Consider the following 20,950-nt stretch of genomic DNA (forward strand, 5'->3'; position numbering starts at 1 on the left):
AGGCAGTCATATCATAAATATTGCAGTATAAATACTAGTACATTTACTTCATGTTCACAATATGTGTTACATTGTCCGTCTGTGAAAGATTGCAAGACCGTTTTCTTCAGTTGGATAGGTTCAGAGCCATACATTTAGAAAGGTCATTTCCCCTTGAAAAATGGAGGCTCATGTAGTCGTAGAAGTATGCATCTGTGTATGTATATTTCTCTGGATATGTTTAATGATTTTGTTATGTATTAACTGATCATAATATCGTCTGTTTCCCAGTAAGTACATCCAATCAGGCTGAATTACAATATTTTCATTCTACATCTTATTATGGCTCAATATTGAAACAGTTTTTTTTTTATAGAAAACTCAGGCATTGGATAACTATGTTAATGCTAGTAGTAACATTTCATATTTCACTGCTGCAGTATCATAAGTATCATTACGGCTATGTATATCTGAATTATGTTCAAACAAAGGTGCAAAACACTTCACAAAGCCACTATTTTGTTTCATGGAACACTCAATAACAACACGCCCGCAAAAAATCCAGTTTCACAAGTCATCACTGGTGATCACAAGGCCGTTGGCTATCTGGTTCTCAATAATCACCCCCTCCTCGTCCTCCTGCACAAGCAACGGAGAGAAATACAATGATCAACAAGAAGCATTTTAGGTCTTCATAATAATTGTTTTTCACACGACGACTAGTAAATCATTTATTAACCTGTTAGATATTCAGTATATCTGCACCATAATTACTCAAATTATTAATAATCTACGATCAGGTAGATGGCGACTAGATGTATTTTATCCTCCTTGTTGTTTGGATTAGCAGAGATCACTCACCTCGTCTCTGGGAATGTAGTCTTTTTCTGTGCTTCTGTACGACACCACGTGGATAAGAGTATAAACTCTGAAAAGAGAAACAACACAGTGTACTTTTAGTTTGATTTCATCAAGACTCATCATAAGATAACTGAAACTAATCACTTGCTTGCATTGAGAGAGAAAAAATGTGTTAAACTGTCATAAGGCGCACAGCATGAGATTGTAATCTTATTCTATTTGTCTTTCTGCCTTTTATTTTGACATTTCTGTCCTCTTATGCATGTTTGGAATGGTGGTGTTATGTAGATATATCATTTTGTGTTTGAGAAATGACAAATGTGTGCCCACCTGTGGTAAAGCATAGCCAGGAACTGCACCACTAGAAGCACAGCGAATGACAAGAGGAACATCAGACTGAGAGGCTCCACCTTCAGGTATTCTCCTGATGATGTGCCATTTGGCCAGACTTTCTGAATCTTGATACTAATCACATCATTTCCAATGGCTTGTAAAAAGAAAGTGGCCACAATCCACAAAACGTTGACGATGAAATACAGAAACACTGCCTGTAAAACAACAAAAACAAAATATGATCATTCTACGAGCCATGTGTGTTTCGTAAAAAACATAGTGAATAAATAGTATAAAACAAGAAATGCCCACCTTGTTTCGTAGTGACTTCAGTTCCCTTGTCACCTCCTCTTTATGAGCTTTATCATCAACAATAGGTGCGAGGTATCTCTCAAGTAGTTTCTTCCAAAAGTCGTGTTCATCCTGCCAAAATGCATAGGGAAACATGGTATGTATATTTGCTCATTTTATTGGAACACATTGTTGCCCAACACTATCTGTTCTTCAGATTATCACTCAAAGGGTCTGGTTCCAGAGTACTCAGTCAACTTATTGCTGAAGTCCATCCCAGGTCACAGATGTAGAGAAAACAACGTCCGGAGCTGCTACCAGTAAGACACCAGGCAATACAATATAACATTAAATACAATATGAACGGGTGTGTTTTCACTCAAACATTACCTCAGTGAGTTTCTCCACCTGTGGGGCAATGAGGGTTTTCTCTATGGCTCTTTTTACCCTCCTCTCAAGCCTCTCCATTCGGTTGGTTTTCAGGATCCTCCTGGCGGCCTCGTTAAGGGCGTACTGCAGCTCTTCTAGCTGGCTGTCGCTCAGCACGTCCTCTGGGCCCACCTTGTCCTTCAGCTCTCCGTTCACCGTGTCCGTCAGCATCATTACCAGCTCCTCACACACATCCTCCTGGTTCTTGTTTCTCAGGGTGTAACGGATCTGCTCCTGAAGGTTCCTTTTCAAGTTGGCGTAGGTCAATTTCTTCAGGAACTCTTCCTTGACAGGCTGAACCCAATCTATTGAAAGCAAATTGTGTAGAGGTGCTGTTGATTTATAATTCAACTTGTAGTTACATACTGACTTTTTGTATGTTGTAGGTTACAGCTATACTCTTTCATGTACTGAACCACCTACCACTTTGAGGTACAAATTCTCTTTCTTCCTCCGTGAAGCCACTATAAAGCGAACCGTCATAAAGCATATTATCATCATCATCGTCATGGTTATCATCGTTGTCATCTTCGATGCTGGAATAGGCGCTCTCCTTTTTAGGAATGCTGTCAAACCTGTCAACACTGCTGTGAACAAGAGGATGAAAAGTTACAACAGGTAACAACAGGCCCTCCATTTGATAGACGTTTGTTTTAGACAGTATATGAGCGAGGTCCTTTGGGCCTTTGTGAAATGTTTTGTACATGCCTTGTATCATATTCTAAGTCTTTATTGGCTCTTTTGCGGTCTAAAAGCTCTGGACTTATTTCCTCATTGTTTTCTTCATTTGGGGCATTGTTTTTCTCTTCCTTGGTGTTGGGCTTCTGTTCATGCACCACCTGCTGGGTGACTTGTATGTTTGGATTGACTGCCTGCTGGAGTTGCTGGAGCATCAAGTTATCCGTCTCTTGGGTGACTTGTAGTTTCATATCCCAACAGCAAAGTTTGCAGTTTCGATCACAGAGAACATTCTGGTTCTTCTTCTGTTCTTTTTCCTTGTTTGTCTCTCGAGTGCCCCATGTGACAATGTGCATGTTCACCAAGGAGTAGATTGTGAGCAAGAGATAGCCACTGGGGATACAGATGAAGTACATCAGACCATAGATGATCATGCTGAACTCCTGGGGGTGAAGGATGGCTGTCACCAGGTACATGGCAGCCATGGAAACCAGGAAGAGGCCAGTTGGGGTGATGAATGTGCCCTGCGTAGCCATGTCACCTGGGGAACGCATGAAATGAAATGTGTATCGTAACAGTCTGACTCATTTAACACCAGCCGCCACCCTTTAAAAGATTATAGGTAACCTTTATCTTTGCATAAACAACTTGGTTTTGTGTGTTGAGTGAATGATCATGTGAAGAGTCATTGCCAAAGCTTACCGATGATGGCGAAGAATGATGCTAACATCAGAAAGGCGTACAACACGCTCATAATGGCTGCAATGGTGATCTGGGTGTTTGGTTTTGCCAAAAAACAAATTAACATGTAGAAAATAGGTGGGATGACTGATATGATGATGGAATTGGTTCCTTCAATTTTGAACACAAACTGAAAAGCACCTAAAGAGGAAGACAGAAAAAAGAGTGAATACTTCCTGGGATGGAGATCTGTATATCATAGCACATTAAAAAAATACAATTTGACCTCATCTTCACCTCATGACTTTTATGGTTTTATTGAACCAAAGCAAAAGTCATAACTGATGGGTAGGCATACTTTATACTGTTTGTCCTTTAGCCCTGTGCCCTAAAATGTGTAGTCATATGTAATCTCGTTAACCCAGCTGGCTCTCAGCCTGACTTTGAGCTTTTGAACTTACTGACAATTCAAAATACTTAACGTGACAATAGAATGTTGTATATCACTCAATCAATAATACTCTTAGCAAAAACATTTATTTTTCATTTACAATCTGTAGAAACTATGAAAATAGAAAGGTTCAGAACTTTTGTGAAACATCACAGCACAGTGGAAAAATATATGGCAGCTAGAAAAACTGGATGGTCTTCAGAGATAGATGGGAGGGGTTGAGGGAAGCTGAAGGGTGGGACTAAAAACAAACAAAATAAAGCTAATGTAAAATATACTGTGTCCGTGAAATGTTTATAGTATGAATAAGCTGGAAGTAGAAGCCTAAGTATTTTAGTCCATTAGTTTACTCCAATTAGGGAGGGGTGGTTGGGTTAGGGGAAAATAATAAAGGAAAATATACACTGTATATTTTAGGGAAAGGGGGATAACTAGTCAGTTATACAACTGAATGCATTCAACTGAAATGTGCCTTCCGCATTTAACCCAACCCCTCTGAATCAGAGAGGTGCTGTCATAATCGACATCCACGTCTTCGGCGCCCGGGGAACAAATATACAGTATGTACAAAAAAATATATATGGGGGATTGGAAATGATACAGACAATTGCATTGATAGAAACAACAATCAATCTGCAATATTAAAGCTGATATACACCTTAATAAAAATAAAATATATAACTTGACTTAAGGGAAAATGTGGCACTTCAGTTCTAGTTACTCTAGGTCGTATAATGAGTATTGGTTAACAACATATAGACATAAAAGAGTGTGTACAATGAACAAGAATGAACAGAACAGGTACCTGCTATCATCAGAGACACAGAGGCAGGGCCGAGAATGGAGGAGCTGACAGTAAATATCTGGTAGAAGATGTACAGTCTGGAGATGGAAGAGTTCCTCTTGACCGTCTCATTGCCACTGTGCAGGAGGTCCAGGGTGTTGGCCAGAGTAGACGGCCCCCAGCGCCGCCTCTGGTTGTAAAACTCTTTGAACTCCTGAGGGGAGTTGGTGTAGGCGTCGGACGCAGCGTTGTACTCCACTCTCCAGCCCTGCTGGAGGAGCAGGGTGCACAGCCAGCGGTCCTCACCTGGCCAGCGGGAAAAGGGAAGATTCAAGGAAATGAATATACTTATCAGGTCCTAGGACAGCTGCACACTTAGTGATTATCTCTAGGGAACACTTAATGAGCCAGTAAATATGTAAACTCAGCAAAAAAACAATACGTCCTCTCACTGTCAACTGCGTTTAGTTTCAGCAAACTTAACATGTGTACATATTTGTATGAACATAACAAGTTTCAACAACTGAGACATAAACTGAACAAGTTCCACAGACATGTGACTAACAGAAATGGAATAATGTGTTCTTGAACAAAGGGGGGGTGAAAATCAAAAGTAACAGTCAGTATCTGGTGTGGCCACCAGCTGCATTAAGGACTGCAGTGCATCTCCTCCTCATTGACTGCACCAGATTTGCCAGTTCTTGCTGTGAGATGTTACCCCACTCTTCCACCAAGGCACCTTCAAGTTCCCGGACATTTCTGGGGGGAATGGCCCTAGCCCTCACCCTCCGATCCAACAGGTCCCAAACGTGCTCAATGTATTGAGACCCGGGCTCTTCGCTGGCCATGGCAGAACACTGACATTCCTGTCTTGCAAGAAATCACGCATAGAACAAGCAGTATTGTTGGTGGCATTGTCATGCTGGAGGGTCATGTCAGGATGAGCCTGCAGGAAGGGTACCACATGAGGGAGGAGGATGTATTCCCTGTAACGCACAGCGTTGAGATTGCCTGCAAAGACAACAAGCTCAGTTCGATGATGCTGTGACACACCGCCCCAGACCATGACGGACCCTCCACCTCCAAATCGATCCCGCTCCAGAGTACAGGCCTCGGTGTAACGCTCATTCCTTCGACGATAAATGCGAATCCAACCATCACCCCTGGTGAGACAAAATTGCAACTCAACTCAAAATTGCAACTCATCAGTGAAGAGCACTTTTTGAAGAGCACTGGTCCAGCGACGGTGGGTTTGTGCCCATAGGCGACATTGTTGCTGGTAATGTCTGGTGAGGACCTGCCTTACAACAGGCCTACAAGCCCTCAGTCCAGCCTCTCTCAGCCTATTGCTGACAGTCTGAGCACTGATGGAGAGATTGTGCGTTCCTGGTGTAACTCAGACAGTTATTGTTGCCATCCTGTACCTGTCCCGCAGGTGTGATGTTCGGATGTACCGATCCTGTGCAGATGTTGTTACACATGGTCTGCCACTACGAGGACGATCAGCTGTCCGTCCTCTCTCCCTGTAGCGGTCTTCGGCGTCTCACAGTACGGACATTGCAATTTATTGCCCTGGCCACATCTGCAGTCCTCATGCCTCCTTGCAGCATGCCTAAGGCACGTTCACACAGATGAGCAGGGACCCTGGGCATCTTTCTTTTGGTGTTTTTCAGAGTCAGTAGAAAGGCCTCTTTAGTGTCCTTTTCATAACTGTGACCTTAATTACCTACCGTCTGTAAGCTGTTAGTGTCTTAACGACCGTTCCCCAGGTGCATGATCATTAATTGTTTATGGTTCATTGAACAAGCATGGGAAACAGTGTTTAAACCCTTTACAATGAAGATCTGTGAAGTTATTTGGATTTTTACGTATTATCTTTGAAAGACAGGGTCCTGAAAAATGGACGTTTCTTTTTTTTGCTGAGTTTATGTTACCCTTGGTCGATTGAAGCCAACATAAATAGCTTAAGAAACTGTGATAAAACGTCTATGAGCCTCCTGTGGTATAGTCTAATACTCCAGTAGCCTATACTGACAACCAAGTGCTGTTGATGGGAGAATAAGGAAGTAGTCACCTTGATCATATTGAACATACTCAGAGGCTCTAGTTGCAGTGGTGGTGTATCTCTTGAGCACGTTGTCATCCATCAGAGCTGATCCCCTGAACAAGCTGAAGCATCCAGGACTGCAGAGGACTGAACCAAACACGTGCTCAGCTGTTTTCTGGAGCCAGTGACCAACAGCATACTCAAATTTCTGATACCACACCATTGGACCTAAAATAGAAATCAATGCATGTCAGTTCAGTTATAGTGTAGCGAGACATGTTGATATATTATCTCTCTGTGGTTATGGTTGGAATTGGATTAGGGGCTCCGTATCGGGGAAGTATCGCAGAAGATCCGCGATAAAATGTCAACTTAATTTCCGATTGAGCCGACATATGCAGCGTATACCGTGGATGCAGTCTCCTCGAACGCGGGAACACTGCCTTTACATTTCACTCGAGCTATAACGCGGATCTTTCGCAACGCTTCTGCGATACGGATAGATGCACTTGAAATATACAGTATGCTGGACATAGCCATGTCTGAGTGGATCCCCTAACTCTTCGGTAAAGGGTGTATCAACATCAGCTCTACTCACCCATTCCTGTAGGGTGGATTCGTCCGCATGCAGCACCCACATTGCAGTACTTCCGAAGTCGGTCCACCAGTAATATCAGAGCTGAGGGGTGGAAGTCTGTGTCTCCATCCAGGGCCATGATGTAGGTATTGTCATCAGAGATGTGTTTTCTCTTACTGTCATTGTCATGCTGTGGCAACAGGAAACTCTCCCCATCCAGTGATATGAGACTGGCACGGCAAGGATTATTCTGTCTCTGTAGAAGACAGATACAAAGAAAATCATACACATTCATTTAGGGAAACCATGGAACCATGGCTCGCTACTGATTTTTTTATATTTACAGATCAGCTGTATTGCGGGGATTAAATATATTACATACCGTTATCTTTTGAGGATTCTTGACAATGTATCCTTTCCATCCAAGCAGATAGTAGAGGTACATGATCTGAAAGACATGTCAGATGCAAACTTATAACTCTTTAATTTTAAAGTGTGTCCATACTAAAACCCAAAAAAGCAATTACAATATATTCATGTTCTTCAAGAAAAGTAATTCAAGTATGTTTAAAGAATGTAGGTTAACAGTGGTGAAATCATGGAATACAGTAATATTGAAAATCATCCTACTCACCTGTGACCATCTCTTCTTGTTTCTGATTAGCTGTTTGTCTTTCAAATGGAAATACAGCATGTTTCCTTCTGGCATCACAAACATTAATCGCCCACCATAAGGAGTCTCAATAATTGACACGTCATCGGGCTCCTTATTGGTGAATACCCTGAAATGCACAAACATTCAAGATTCATTATGAAACAGTTGGCAGTCTTTTGGATTTATAGAATTCCCCCATTTATAGTGAATGCATCTTAAAGTAGAGCTTGCTTGTGGTCATTAACTGACACTTGGTCTGGGTTTATAGGGAGTAAAGTGCAAAGAAAAACAAAATGTCCACTTACCTGTAAACCTCTATGACCACATGAATGAGATCGGTCACATATTCATTGATAAACTTTTTGCCCGTCTCCTTGTCTATCATGAATGCGTCATCTACAAATATGTGGCATTCAAAGTCAAAAACATCTTTATGTTCCTCTTTTGGGTCACCTCTGTACCGGTCCAACCTGAAACCATCAAGACACATGTTAAGTGAACATCCTATTTTTATGCAAAACATTATAATAATCACCTCCTTATCATTCACTGTATTTTGTCAAAGTCTGTTGGTCCTGTACACGCTAAGGTTGTACAACTGATGTGGAACGCATTTCACACAATGGTTGTGACATAGCTGATATTTTTGTAATACAATGGAGAGTTTGTCTGTACAAACATGTTTACACAACCATTTTACGGTGTCTCCACAACGCTTGTGTAATTATTTTTGTGCAGAAAAACTCTATCACAACAAGTGACAAATGTGTTGAAGGCTACATGAGTTATACAACTTGAGTGCGGTGTGTACGGGTCATTGTCTTGTGTTGTATACAAGAGGTCTCTGCTGCACACACTCACACACACTCATTCACACACACTAACATTGTGAATTTATATTAAATAACTTTTCAGGGCTAGAAATATTTAAATATCAAACACAGCCAGCGAAATTGATAAGCACAATACCTGAACATGGAAGTGAGGATCTTCAACATCTCATCATAGGTCTCATGCCACATTGTTGCACAGAGGTAAATGACACAATTCTCCACGTCGTCAACAACACTACTGTAGAATGAAAAACATGGGGAAAGTATGAGAACATGTTTGGAAGGAGGGGGGGATAGAGAACCATTTCTATTCATGTTTGAATGCAGAGTGATCAGAGTTAATGTCAGTAAGTGTATTTCAGCACACTACCACTAAGACTCTTTCTTATATAGTGCACTGTCGGCAAAACTCAACAATTACTGAACAAATGTCTATTTGCACTGTTGCAATGTGAAGTCTTAAACCACGTGGACTTTTAATCAATTAAATAGCAAAATCTTGCCTCTCCTGGTTCCTCGTTTGCACAACCTTCATCTTGGTGTTCAGAAGCAGAGACAGGTCGATGAAGGCAGATTCATAGAGGCGTCGTACAAACAGCTCAGTTGTGCGTTCGATCCTCTGGACCTTGAAGTTCCACACATAGTAGGTGCATGTGATGAGCCCGAGCCACATGCAAATGCCCTCCAGCACAAGTAGGGAGAAAGGCCAGGTCCAGTAATGGCTACTCAAAGAAGTCCTGCAGATGCTCTTTGTGAGCTCCAGCATCACGACTGAGCTGGTGTTCTTGGTGCTCAGGTCAACTAGGCTCGAGCAAAAGTCTATGATAGAAGTTGTGTTGGCCCCAGCTAGGTATTGAGATTGCGTTAGGAAAAGGATCATGCCGATAATGAGAACAGAGGGCCCGGTAAAACAGACAGGGAAGGCGAAGCTCATTCGCACAGAGTGGATCTTACAAGCCACCACTCCAAACCAATGGCATGCAGCAGAGAAAAAGGCTTGAAGGAAAAGTACAGTAAGACCAATATCAAGGGTCTCTTTATGCCTCGCAATTGTACTTTCATCTTCATTGGCCTTAGGGGTGAAATCAAAATCTGACCATACAATGTTTTTCTGTATCAATACGTGGTAGATGAGGTACACAGCAGCAATGACTACAACCCTTAGGAGACTCGATATCACAAATACAAAGTCTCTGAAGGTGTCCAACTCAGCCAGCATTTCTTTCATGTTGTTGCTCGCCTGCACTGGGTTTTCCCACCAGTTCAGAGAAACCAAAAAAGATGCAAAAACTGCAATGCCAACATACCAATAACAGTCTTTCTCCTGGCCTGATACATAAGAGGTTACCCGGACGTAATAGTCTGCCCCAAGGAGAAAGTAGCCGGTCAGGACAAGCATAAGAGAACAAATGGGGAAGATGATCTTCCAGTTCTCTCTCTGCAGACGAAATACAATCTGTAGGACTGAGGAAAGCATGCAGACTCCCCCGGAGATAAAGAGGTTGGTCAGCACGTCAAACTGGGGCATCACCACCAGCACCAGGATGGAGGTCCCAAGAGACACCAAGCATTCAATCCCACACACCTGAAAAATACACATTTAAGTTTGTATTGACAGCATGCAGTGTTGGGGAAGCTACTCTGAAAATATAGTTTACCAGGCTACCAATTACTTCACACTGGAAGAAGAGAAGCTACACTAAAGCTACCCTTAAAAAAGTAAAGTTACTTTGAAAAGGAGTTCACTACATCCAAACTACTTCATGAAATATTATCATATGTAAATCTGAAATTTCATAGACTACAAATTGCAAGGTCAGATTACTTTGCGGTCATATGTTAACAGAATGTTTAATTTAGCCTATTTAACACAAACACAATGTTTCAAGGAAATTCTTGCCTAGTTGTCCCCTATTTTCTTTTCTTTTTGCAGAAAAAAAGCAGTGTCTATTTCCAGTAGTTAGCTACACCGCTACATGGTGAGAATATAACTAACTACTGAATAGATTAGAAAATACTGCATAGATTAGAAATGAATTCCCCAACACTGACAGCAAGACATTTGAGCAGCAATTAAGACATACAAAGATCACCAAGAAGTCAAATTGTATAATATTTCAACTTACAATTCCCATAGTTCTCATGTTTGGTGGGACGAAGTTCTTGAAAGCGCATTTCCACAGTGACTTGAGGAACACGAGCAGGTTGGGCATCACCAAACAGCCCACCAGCATGAGCATGTAATATTGTCTTTCCTTGGAAGTCCTAGTCGATGTGGGGCTTGAGAGTGTGGAGAGAACCAGTAGAGAGCCCTGGCGGGTTAGATGTAAACACAACTGACATCAGACTCCTAATATTATAGAATCTAAGATTCATTCATTTAAACACTGATCTACATAATGAGTGTGAACAATTCCTTCATAGTGTTAGCAGTGTATGTGTTAGAGAGAYAAAAAACAGATGGGAGAGTACTAAGTGTCTAGGGTGTCAACCTGGTCTCAGAGCATTTCATATTATTCTGTACAAAAATCTGAGGCCCCATTTAGTATGATATTTTATGTTTTGTATGGTGTGAATTCATTTGTGGATGTCCATCACCCATTTGGTATGATATGTTCCGAATTACAATTAGCAGATTTGAGATTTGTCTCATAAAGAACCCATACCCCTTCCCTTGTATACTATTCATCAATGCTGAGTTGTGGGAATGTATCTGATATGGTATGGATTCGATATATCTATATATTATTATAAGATGACATCCCAGGAGGTATTATGCTTGATCCAGTAGTTTCCAGGTTCATGGTGCTGGGGTCAATGCTAGATGTTATACAGTTTATGTGAAATTGATGTCAAGGGCCTCCTGAGTGGCACAGTGGTCTAAGGCACTGCATCGCAGTTGCTAGCTGTGCCACTAGAGATCCTGGTTCGAGTCCAGGCTCTGTCGCAGCCGGCCGTAACCGGGAGACACATGGGGCGGCGCACAATTTGCCCAGAATCGTACGGGTTAGYGGAGGGTTTGGCTGGCAGGGATGTCCTTGTCCCATCGCACTCTAGTGACTCCTGTGGCAGGCCGGGTGCATGCACGCTGACACGGTCGCCAGGTTTACGGTGTTTCCTCTGACACATTGGTGTGGCTGGCTTCCGGGTTAAGGGGGCATTGTGTCAAGAAGCGGTGCGGCTTGGTTGGGTCGTGTTTCGGAGGACGCATGACCTTCACCTTTCCCGAGTCTGAACGGGAGTTGCAGCGATGAGACAAGACTGTAACTACCAATTTGATACCATGAAATTGGGGAGAAAAAAGGGGTAAAAGTAAAGAAAATAAAATAAATTAATGTCAAAAGTTGATATTTCTTCTGAGACCTTTTCCTAATCTTAACCTAATTGTCATAACCTGTTACCCCATAACCCCATACCCTGTTACGCTAATTATCCTAACCTGCTGCGTCAGTTCTCCTCACCTGTTATTAAAAGTCAATTCTGACATAAGATAGAGTGTTGCTGTAATGTCTGACTTGTCTAGACTAAACTGGGTGCTGGTCCCTCATTTTGGCTCACCTTGCTGATGACAGCACTGCACAGGACCATTATCCCCACGAACGCTGCCACCAGGTGCTGGAACAACTCAAAGCATCTTCTCTTTTCCTCTTTCTCAGCACCTATGGGATTCAACTGGAATGGATCCCAGGTGTCTCTGTGACAGTATCGAACACAATTTCAAACAGTTTGTTAAAACTGTTCATTACTGTTTCATAAACCGTCCTTAAAATAATAACTTCCAGTCTTTATAGACCCTTTATAAAGTGTAGCTGTATAGAGTGTTACTGTAATGTCTGACTTGAAGATATGTTATATCCAGTGATGGGAAGGTACATATGTAGGATCTTAATTTTCTCACAGCAAGAAAATAATCCTGCAGCAACAAGAAATGTGAATTATTGTGTGGACTATAATTAACATTATACATTTTTTTAAGGGTTGATACATTTATTTTTTACAAACTTTAGAAGCCTTTGCATTTCCTGCTGTGCATGACATTTTCTGCACAACAGGGTAATCTAATTAAGATCCTACACCTGTAAATGATTTTAGTAGTTCATCATTGGGTCAAAGGAAGTAAGTCACAAGTGACATCATATAACATCCATTATAAACTGGGTGGTTCGAGCCCTGAATGCTGATTGGCTGACAGCCATGGCATATCAGACCGTATACCACGGGTATGATAAAACATTTATTTTTACTGCTCTAATGTTGGTAACCTGTTTATAATAGCAATAAGGAGCCTCAGTGTTTATGGGTGTCAGGCAAAGGTGACACTAAATGAGCCACTATTGAATCAGTAGAATTGGAAATGAAACTGCTAATTGGGTGCAGTAGGTTCTGACAATGTCATACCCCTGAATGATGCCCGGTCGGTCTGTATTCAGACAGCCAGTCTTACCTTATCTAATGAGCTTTGGCTTTGACATAACTATGGCGCCAGTATAAGCATCCAAACGTACCCAACCCAATTGTGACCAGCCCTACATGGTGAATCGCCCTAATTAAGATATGACCATTATCCATTATCTCAACCTTATGTAAACAACCTCATGTCCACCAGGTTTACTGAATAAAACTGAATTGAATGAGGGGGCAAAATGTTGACGGTGTTCTCAAATAATTGATCTGAATAGTCTGTTGATGATGTTCTAGATCAGTGGTTCTCAACCTATCCACAGGGGGTAGTTGGAAGACCCATAACACTGTAACACCTTGAATTTCTCCAAACACAAACAAGCTAGAGTGATGAAACACAGGACATGCACATTTGGGTTGTCTCCTTGCTTGTAAAGTCACAGCCAAATATTTCACTATTTTCATGTTTTATGGGCACATTTTAGTTTTTTAGGGGTGAAAGTATTTTTACTTACTGCCCTGAGAATTCATTCCCAATAATTCAAACTAGCATATTTTTTTATCATTATACACCACCAGTCAAAAGTTTTAGAACACCTACTCATTCAAGAGTTTTTCCTTATTTTTACTATTTTCTACATTGTAGAATAATAGTTAAGACATCAAAACTATGTAGTATGTAGTAACCAAAAAAGTGTTCAACGAATCAAAATATTTTTTATATATTTCAAATAGCCACCCTTTGCCTTAATGACAGCTTTGCACACTCTATTTTGATTTTTTTTAAACACTTTTTTGGTTACTACATTAATCCATATGTATTATTTCATAGTTTTGATGTCTTCACTGTTATTCTACAATGTAGTTAATAGTAAAAATAAAGAAAAACACTTGAATGAGTAGATGTTCTAAAACTTTTGATCGATAGTGTATAGTATGTTGGCTAAACTTTGACATGAATGACGTTGTCACTAATATTGTCTGTTGCTAAGCACATGAGGTTTTGTCATGGTAGCTGGGTTGGGGGCAATTGTAAAGTAGTGTCACGACTTCTGCCGAAGTCGTTGCCTCTCCTTGTTCGGGCGGTGCTCGGCGGTCGACGTCACCGGTCTTCTAGCCATCATCGATCCATTTTTCATTTTCCATTGGTTTTGCCTTGTCTTCCCACACACCTGTTTTCAATCCCATTCATTACCTGTTGTGTATTTAACCCTCTGTTTCCCCTCATGTCTTTGTCAGAGATTGTTTGTTGTCAGTGTAGTGTTTATTTTTGTATAGGTGCGCGACGGGTCTTCGTACCCATATTTGTTTATTATTCATTTTCTTATTAGTGTTATGGAGCATGTTTCTTGGACATTTATTAAAAGACTCCATTTTACACTCCGTTTGACTCTCCTGCGCCTGACTTCCCTGCCACCTATACACACGTCTCTGACAAGTAGTGTTAAAATTACCCTGAGCCAAGCAGCCAAATTATGAAAACAAGTGATTTTAACTTTAAGATTGTATGAATTATACATGAAATTTACAAATACTAACTTTAAAAAGCATTGAGGACCTGTAGAGTGCCAAATAATTTGTAAACAGATATCATTTGGGCACCATCAGACTATTCAGATGTTTTGAGAAGAACCAAATGGCCATGCACAAATGTGGGTGTTACTGTAATTATTGGTTAAGTACATAGAAATACTAATATTTCTAGCAAAATTATTACATATGATGATTCATGAACATGAATGTTTTGAAGTTAAGTACATTTATTTGAATTATTTTTTGGGTGTCACTATTGACCCCAGCCACTGTTAGAATTGCCCGTGCCACAGGGAAAATTTTACGTCCAGTCTTTTCGGATTAAAATCGATATTGTGATCCGACCATCTTACGTACATACCTATAAATGGTAGGAGACATATGTACCTTTCTCATATCAAAACATGACTGGCCTAGTTCAAGTGGTCTCTGAGCAATAGAGTAAAATAGAAACATTTCCTCCAGTCTCCCCTACTTCAGGCAGAGCAAAATGTAATTGTGGGTAGAGTTACCAGAAAGGATTGCGAACCCCTGGTCTTTTAGATGGATAGTATTAGACAAAAAAATCCACAGATTCGGTCATTTAAAAAGATATATCAAATCAAATGTTATTGGTCACATACACATATTTAGTAGATGCTATTGTGTGTGTAGCGACATGCTTGTGTTCCTAGCTCCAACAGTGCAGTAGTATCTAACAATTATATATTTAAAACTTTTCATCTATTGATCAGTTTACATACCTATAATTGCATGCTATTATTGATCCTAAAGCATGAAATCATTGCAATGCATCTATCATGCTGATTCTAATGTCTCAAAACACTTATTTTAAGCATATAATGTGTGTAGTCATTTAACAAATATTACATTGTAAGATGTTAGTGGTGTTTTAATTCCTATTAAACGGCTTTCTTTCAATATAACAATGTCAGTATTGATCTAATATCTATTGTTATAACACTATATCCTCCGTAGAGTAATAGATCAATTATAACAGCTTCTAGTGACATCTCACACACTGCCGAGGATAATTTCAGCATTATCAGAACAAAGCAGCTGTAATGGCAGATTTCCTCCTCTTCGTCTGAAGAGGAGGTGTAGCAGGGATCGGACCAAAGCGCAGCGTGGTTAGTGTTCATCATGTTTAATAATGACAATAAACGTGAACACTACAAACTACAAAAACAACAAATGTGAAAAACCGAAACAGTCCTATCTGGTGCATAGACACAAAGACAGAAGACAACCACCCACAAACCCCAACACAAAAACAGGCTACCTAAATATGGTTCCCAATCAGAGACAATGACTAACACCTGCCTCTGATTGAGAACCATATCAGGCCAAACATAGAAACAGGAAAACTAGACACACAACATAGAATGCCCACTCAGCTCACGTCCTGACCAACACTAAAACAAAGAAAACACAAAAGAACTATGGTCAGAACGTGACAGCAGCGGCCCGCGATAAGGAGCATTTGAGTTCAACTTTGCTTCCTTATATTATATATCTTCAAAACTAAATTCTCAGTAGCTTCCCAATAATGGTAAATGATATCTACCGTAGTACATAGTATCGTTGTATCATGATATAGTTGTATTACTTCTATTTAGTGTGATTTCAGTATAGGTAGAATATTTTTCCATGTCTACAGTGCTAATTATTTTCAAGATCAGACCCTGTGAATCCTAACAGTTTTGATTGAAATGATTCTCACGTGAACTGAATGAAATGATTTTTGATTAATGGAACTAACCTGTGCCTCCCTTCCCTTTTCCTCCCTCTGAATTTGAGCTCCTCCATGTTTCACTGTCCTCAGTGGTACAGCTTAGTGGTCCTTGGTGCTAGTCCATTTGCTGAGGTACTAAGGTATTGGCATGCATCAGTTCACTTTAATCAGCTACCACTATTTGCGATGCCTCGGGCCCTCCCTCTTTTATTGTCCTTTCACCCATAAAGAGGTACAAGGATCATCCGCAATACGTAACACTTTAACATCATTACTGTCTCTCACGGAAATGAATGAAACTAGAAAGTTAACATTTTGAGGTATCTTTTTGCTTACTTTTATGACAATTTACATCATTTACATACTGTACAAACTTAACCACCTTAAACATTTACATGTCTTCAGTGGGGCAATTTCATCACCAAGATGAGTTACATAGCAACAATGTTTCAGAATTTACTTGATATTCGGGTTCTCTCATTACATAACATAAATTAGCAGGTATTCAATGCAAGGTCATAGTATGATGAAGGACCTCATAGATAAATACCCACAACACTCAAACTTAAACACCTTGAGATGTGATTTTGCTTTGAGGATCACTTTAAGAATGCTTTTGGATTACAAATGATGAATGTGTTCAAAAACTCCCTCAGTATACAAAGACCCTCCATTTGTACTACAGTATGTCTACAAAAATAAGACACACAAATCTCCACTGGATGAGGAGCTTAGTAACTCCAATGACTTAAGACAGAATTCAGAGAGTTTATTTCCTTGTTCATGTGTCGATTGTTCAATTTTTATCCACCAAGAATGTAGGTAGGACTTTGGTTTCATAAGGAAGTGAATATCTCTTTTATTTCACAAAAACAATTGAAGTTCTTTTAGAAATGTATAGCCTTGTTTATACCTGGCGCTAGCATGCATCCTTTGTCCTGATCTTGTACACATTCAGAGAAATATGTCTACACATGGTATTAAAATGTGTCTCTTATCTGTCGACTTTGTCCCCATTGTGACCACTTTTCCTGGTCCCTCACCTTATGCAAATTATTTGACAGCTAATCTTTCAAAATAATATTTTTTTCTTTATTTTAAGACACATATTGATGCCATGAGCCATAAAGGTTTAATTTACCGTAATTTCCGGACTATAAGCCGCTACTTTTTCCCACGCTTTGAACCTCGCGGCTTATACAATGACGCAGCTAATTTATGGATTTTTCCCGCTTTCACAAGATTCATGCCGCCTAAAAACTGAGCACCGTCACATAATGTGACGTAAATCGAGCGCGCTCAAACTTCCCATCATTCTGATTAGGGTAGTCATTTTGTCACCCTCATCATGGCAAAGACACGGAGAAATGCATATGATGCAGCTTTCAAGTTGAAGGTCTGGCTGTTGGAAAAGGAAATAGAGCTGCTGCACGGGAGCTTGGCCTTAATGAGTCGATGATAAGACGTTGGAAACAGCAGCGTGAGGAACTGACTCAGTGCAAAAAGACAACAAAACCTTTCAGAGGGAAGAAAAGCAGATGGCCCGAACTAGAAAATGAGCTTGAAGACTGGGTCAACACACAGAGAGCAGACGGCCGAGGTGTTTCAACTGTGCAGATCCGACTGAAAGCCAAAACAATCGCCACCGCAATGAAGTTTGAGGATTTTAGAGGTGGACCATCGTGGTGTCTAAGATTTATGAGACGTAAAGGCCTGTCCATCAGGGTACGGACGAGTCTGTGTCAGCAGCTCCCTCCCGACTACGAGGAAAAAGTTTAAAACTTCCGCAAATTCACTGATGCAAAGATAGCGGAGCATTCCATCGGCCCGCACGACATCATAAATATGGATGAGGTTCCTCTGACGTTTGACCTGCCTCTCACTCGGACTGTCAACAGGAAAGGCGAATCATCCGTCACGCTGAAAACAACTGGGCATGAAAAAACGCACTTCACCTGTGTTCTGAGCTGCACGGCATCGGGAGAAAAGCTTCCACCGATGTTGATTTTCAAACGCATGACGATGCCAAAAGAAAAATTCCCGGGAGGAATTGCTGTGAAAGTCAACAAGAAAGGATGGATGACGGAAGGCCTAATGCATGAATGGCATACGGAGTGTTACGGCAAGCGACCGGAAGGATTCTTTCACAAGAACAAGGCATTGCTCGTGTTGGACAGCATGAGGGCCCACATAACAGATTCTGTGAAAGAAGCCATCAAGAGGACAAACTCAATTCCAGCTGTTAATCCTGGAGGCACAACAAATTATTTGCGGCCACTCGACATCAGTGTAAATCGTGCATTTAAGGTGGCGCTCCGTGTTCAGTGGGAGGCTTGGATGACAAGTGGGGAGAAATCCTTCACTAAAACGGGCCGCATGCGAAGAGCAACTTATGGTCAAGTCTGCCAGTGGGTCCTGACAGCGTGGAGCATTGTCAAAAYATCCACTATCATCAACGGGTTTCGAAAGGCTGGACTGCTGCGTGTTGAAGAGGGCAGCATGAGCTCAGCGGGGAATTTGCCTCCGGATGAAAGTGACGAGAGCGACAATGAAAACGATCCAACATCGGATGAAGCAATTCTGAGGCTATTCAACTCCGACACCGAAGGAGATGACTTCAGTGGTTTCAGTGCACAGGAGGAGGAAGATAGTGACCAATGATTTTCTTGGTAGGCTACTGTTTACTGCTATTTTTTTTTTTTTGTTACAAGCCGTGTTTCGTTAAAGCCTATTTATTTTTGTTACAAGCCGTGTTTCGTTTAAAAGCCTATTTATTTTTGTTACAAGCCGTGTTTCGTTTAAAGGCTGTGTAAAGTTCATTTGTTTCAATGTACCGGTAGGCACCTGCGGCTTATAGACATGTGCGGCTTATTTATGTACAAAATACATATTTTCTTTAAATTCAGTGGGTGCGGCTTATATTCAGGTGCGCTTAATAGTCCAGAAATTACGGTAATCAGCTAACACAATTTGAGATGCCTCAGCCCCTCCCTCTTTTACTGTCCGTTCACCCATAAAGAGGTACAAGGATCATCCACAATACGTATGTCACGACTTCCGCCGAAGTCGGTTCCTCTCCTTGTTCGGCGGTCGACGTCACCGGTCTTCTAGCCATTGCCGATCCACCTTTCATTTTCCATTTGTTTTGTCTTGTTTTCCCACACACCTGGTTAACATTCCCTCATTCCTTCTTGTGTATATAACCCTCTGTTCCCCCCATGTCTGTGTGTGGAATTGTTTGTTGTAAAGTGTTTGTGCACTTCTGACTGGTTCGCGACGGGTTATTTTGTACCCATATTTTGTTGTTCTGGGTGCCGTTGGTTTTGCTTATTAAACTGCTCCAGTTATTACCCAGTTCTGCTCTCCTGCGCCTGACCTCCCTGCAGCCAGTCATGTATATCTTACAACGTATCACTTTAACATCTTTATTGTCTCTCACAGAAATGACCACCTTAACCACCTTAAACATTTACATGTCTTCAGTGGGGCAATTTCGTCACCTAGATGAGTTACATAGCAACAATGCTTTCAGAATTTACTTGATATTCTGGTTCTCTCATTACAGAACATAAATGAGCAGGTATTCAATGCAAGGTCATAGTATGATGAAGGACCTCATAGATAAATACCCACCACACTCAAACTTAAACACCTTGAGATGTGATTTTGCTTTGAGGACCACTTTAAGAATGCTTTTGGATTACAAATGATGAATGTGTTCAAAAACTCCCTCAGTATACAAAGACCCTTCATTTGTACTACAGTATGTCTACAAAAAATAAGATCCATAAATCTGAAATGGATGAGGACCTTAGTAACTCCAACGGTTTAAGACAGTGTTCAGAGAGTTTATTTCCTTGTTCATGTGTCTAATCAATCTAATCATTAATCAATTCTTCAATTTTTTTCCCTCCGAATGTACGAATGTAGGTCGGACTTTGGATTCATAAGGAAGTGAAAATTAAGGTGGGAGAAAAATATCCCCCCTTGACAAAATTTTTGCTCAGTATACAGTGACGCACTTCATGACCTTTATACAGTATCACAGATCATTAGTCACTTTGGCATAGAAGCCTAAATGTCCCTGTTGTCCACTCAGCAGAATTAGAAAGAGCATTATTATGTCTGTCATGCTCCACGGCTGATACACCATTTCTAAATTATACTATTACTGTAAATCACAGCCATCTATTCAACTTGAACTTTGAAATGACACGCTATTACATAACCACCGAGACAACCCAACCCGAAGGTGACACTGCATGTGAATCACCATGTGAATAACCCCAAATAAAAGGTCAAGTGTATTATGTTCCTGTTCAGTGTCACGAAATAACGTTACATAAGGTTTACTAGACCAAGCCTATCCTTAGGTTTGTAGGCAGTATTGGTCATCATTTGCCCTATTGGCCATAACTCATATACTCAACTGTTTTAAATGCCATAGATTGGCAAATTAATATAATTGAATTGGATATGTCGGTTGGCGGTTGCATGGTTACCTGATATTTCTGTTTATTCCATAATCAATAAACCTACACAGGCACAGAGTAAACAAACATTTGAGTCAGCTCTTACTGCGTGCGTTCATGTGCATGCGTGTGGAGAGAGAGAGAGAGAGCGAGGGAGGGAGTTTAGGCTAGGTTGGGCGAAGAGAATGATTTCCTCCACAGCTGTGTTGG

At 40.9% G+C, this 20,950-nt stretch overlaps 1 protein-coding gene across 2 annotated transcripts; it reads right to left on the reverse strand.

Moving 5' to 3' along the window:
• Positions 1 to 201: 201 nt before the first annotated feature.
• On the reverse strand, positions 202 to 16,417 carry LOC111968120 (chitin synthase chs-1-like). Of its 2 annotated transcripts, none has more exons than XM_023993675.2 (19): positions 16,296 to 16,417; positions 12,158 to 12,293; positions 10,726 to 10,911; positions 9,103 to 10,184; positions 8,736 to 8,837; positions 8,072 to 8,236; positions 7,746 to 7,893; positions 7,494 to 7,559; positions 7,133 to 7,367; positions 6,562 to 6,762; positions 4,509 to 4,793; positions 3,274 to 3,453; positions 2,602 to 3,112; positions 2,317 to 2,477; positions 1,855 to 2,198; positions 1,486 to 1,596; positions 1,171 to 1,388; positions 841 to 907; positions 202 to 618 (listed from the first exon to the last, which is right to left on the reverse strand). In XM_023993675.2, the coding sequence occupies exons 1-19, from the start codon at positions 16,340 to 16,342 to the stop codon at positions 547 to 549; spliced, it is 4,317 nt and encodes a 1,438-aa protein (XP_023849443.1). In that variant the 5' UTR covers positions 16,343 to 16,417; the 3' UTR covers positions 202 to 546. The 2 variants fall into 2 exon arrangements, with proteins under 2 accessions (XP_023849443.1, XP_023849442.1); XM_023993674.2 differs by having other exon boundaries at positions 2,317 to 2,480.
• Positions 16,418 to 20,950: the final 4,533 nt, after the last annotated feature.

Source organism: Salvelinus sp. IW2-2015, linkage group LG8, assembly GCF_002910315.2.
Source record: "Salvelinus sp. IW2-2015 linkage group LG8, ASM291031v2, whole genome shotgun sequence".
Classification (NCBI taxonomy): domain Eukaryota; kingdom Metazoa; phylum Chordata; class Actinopteri; order Salmoniformes; family Salmonidae; genus Salvelinus; species Salvelinus sp. IW2-2015.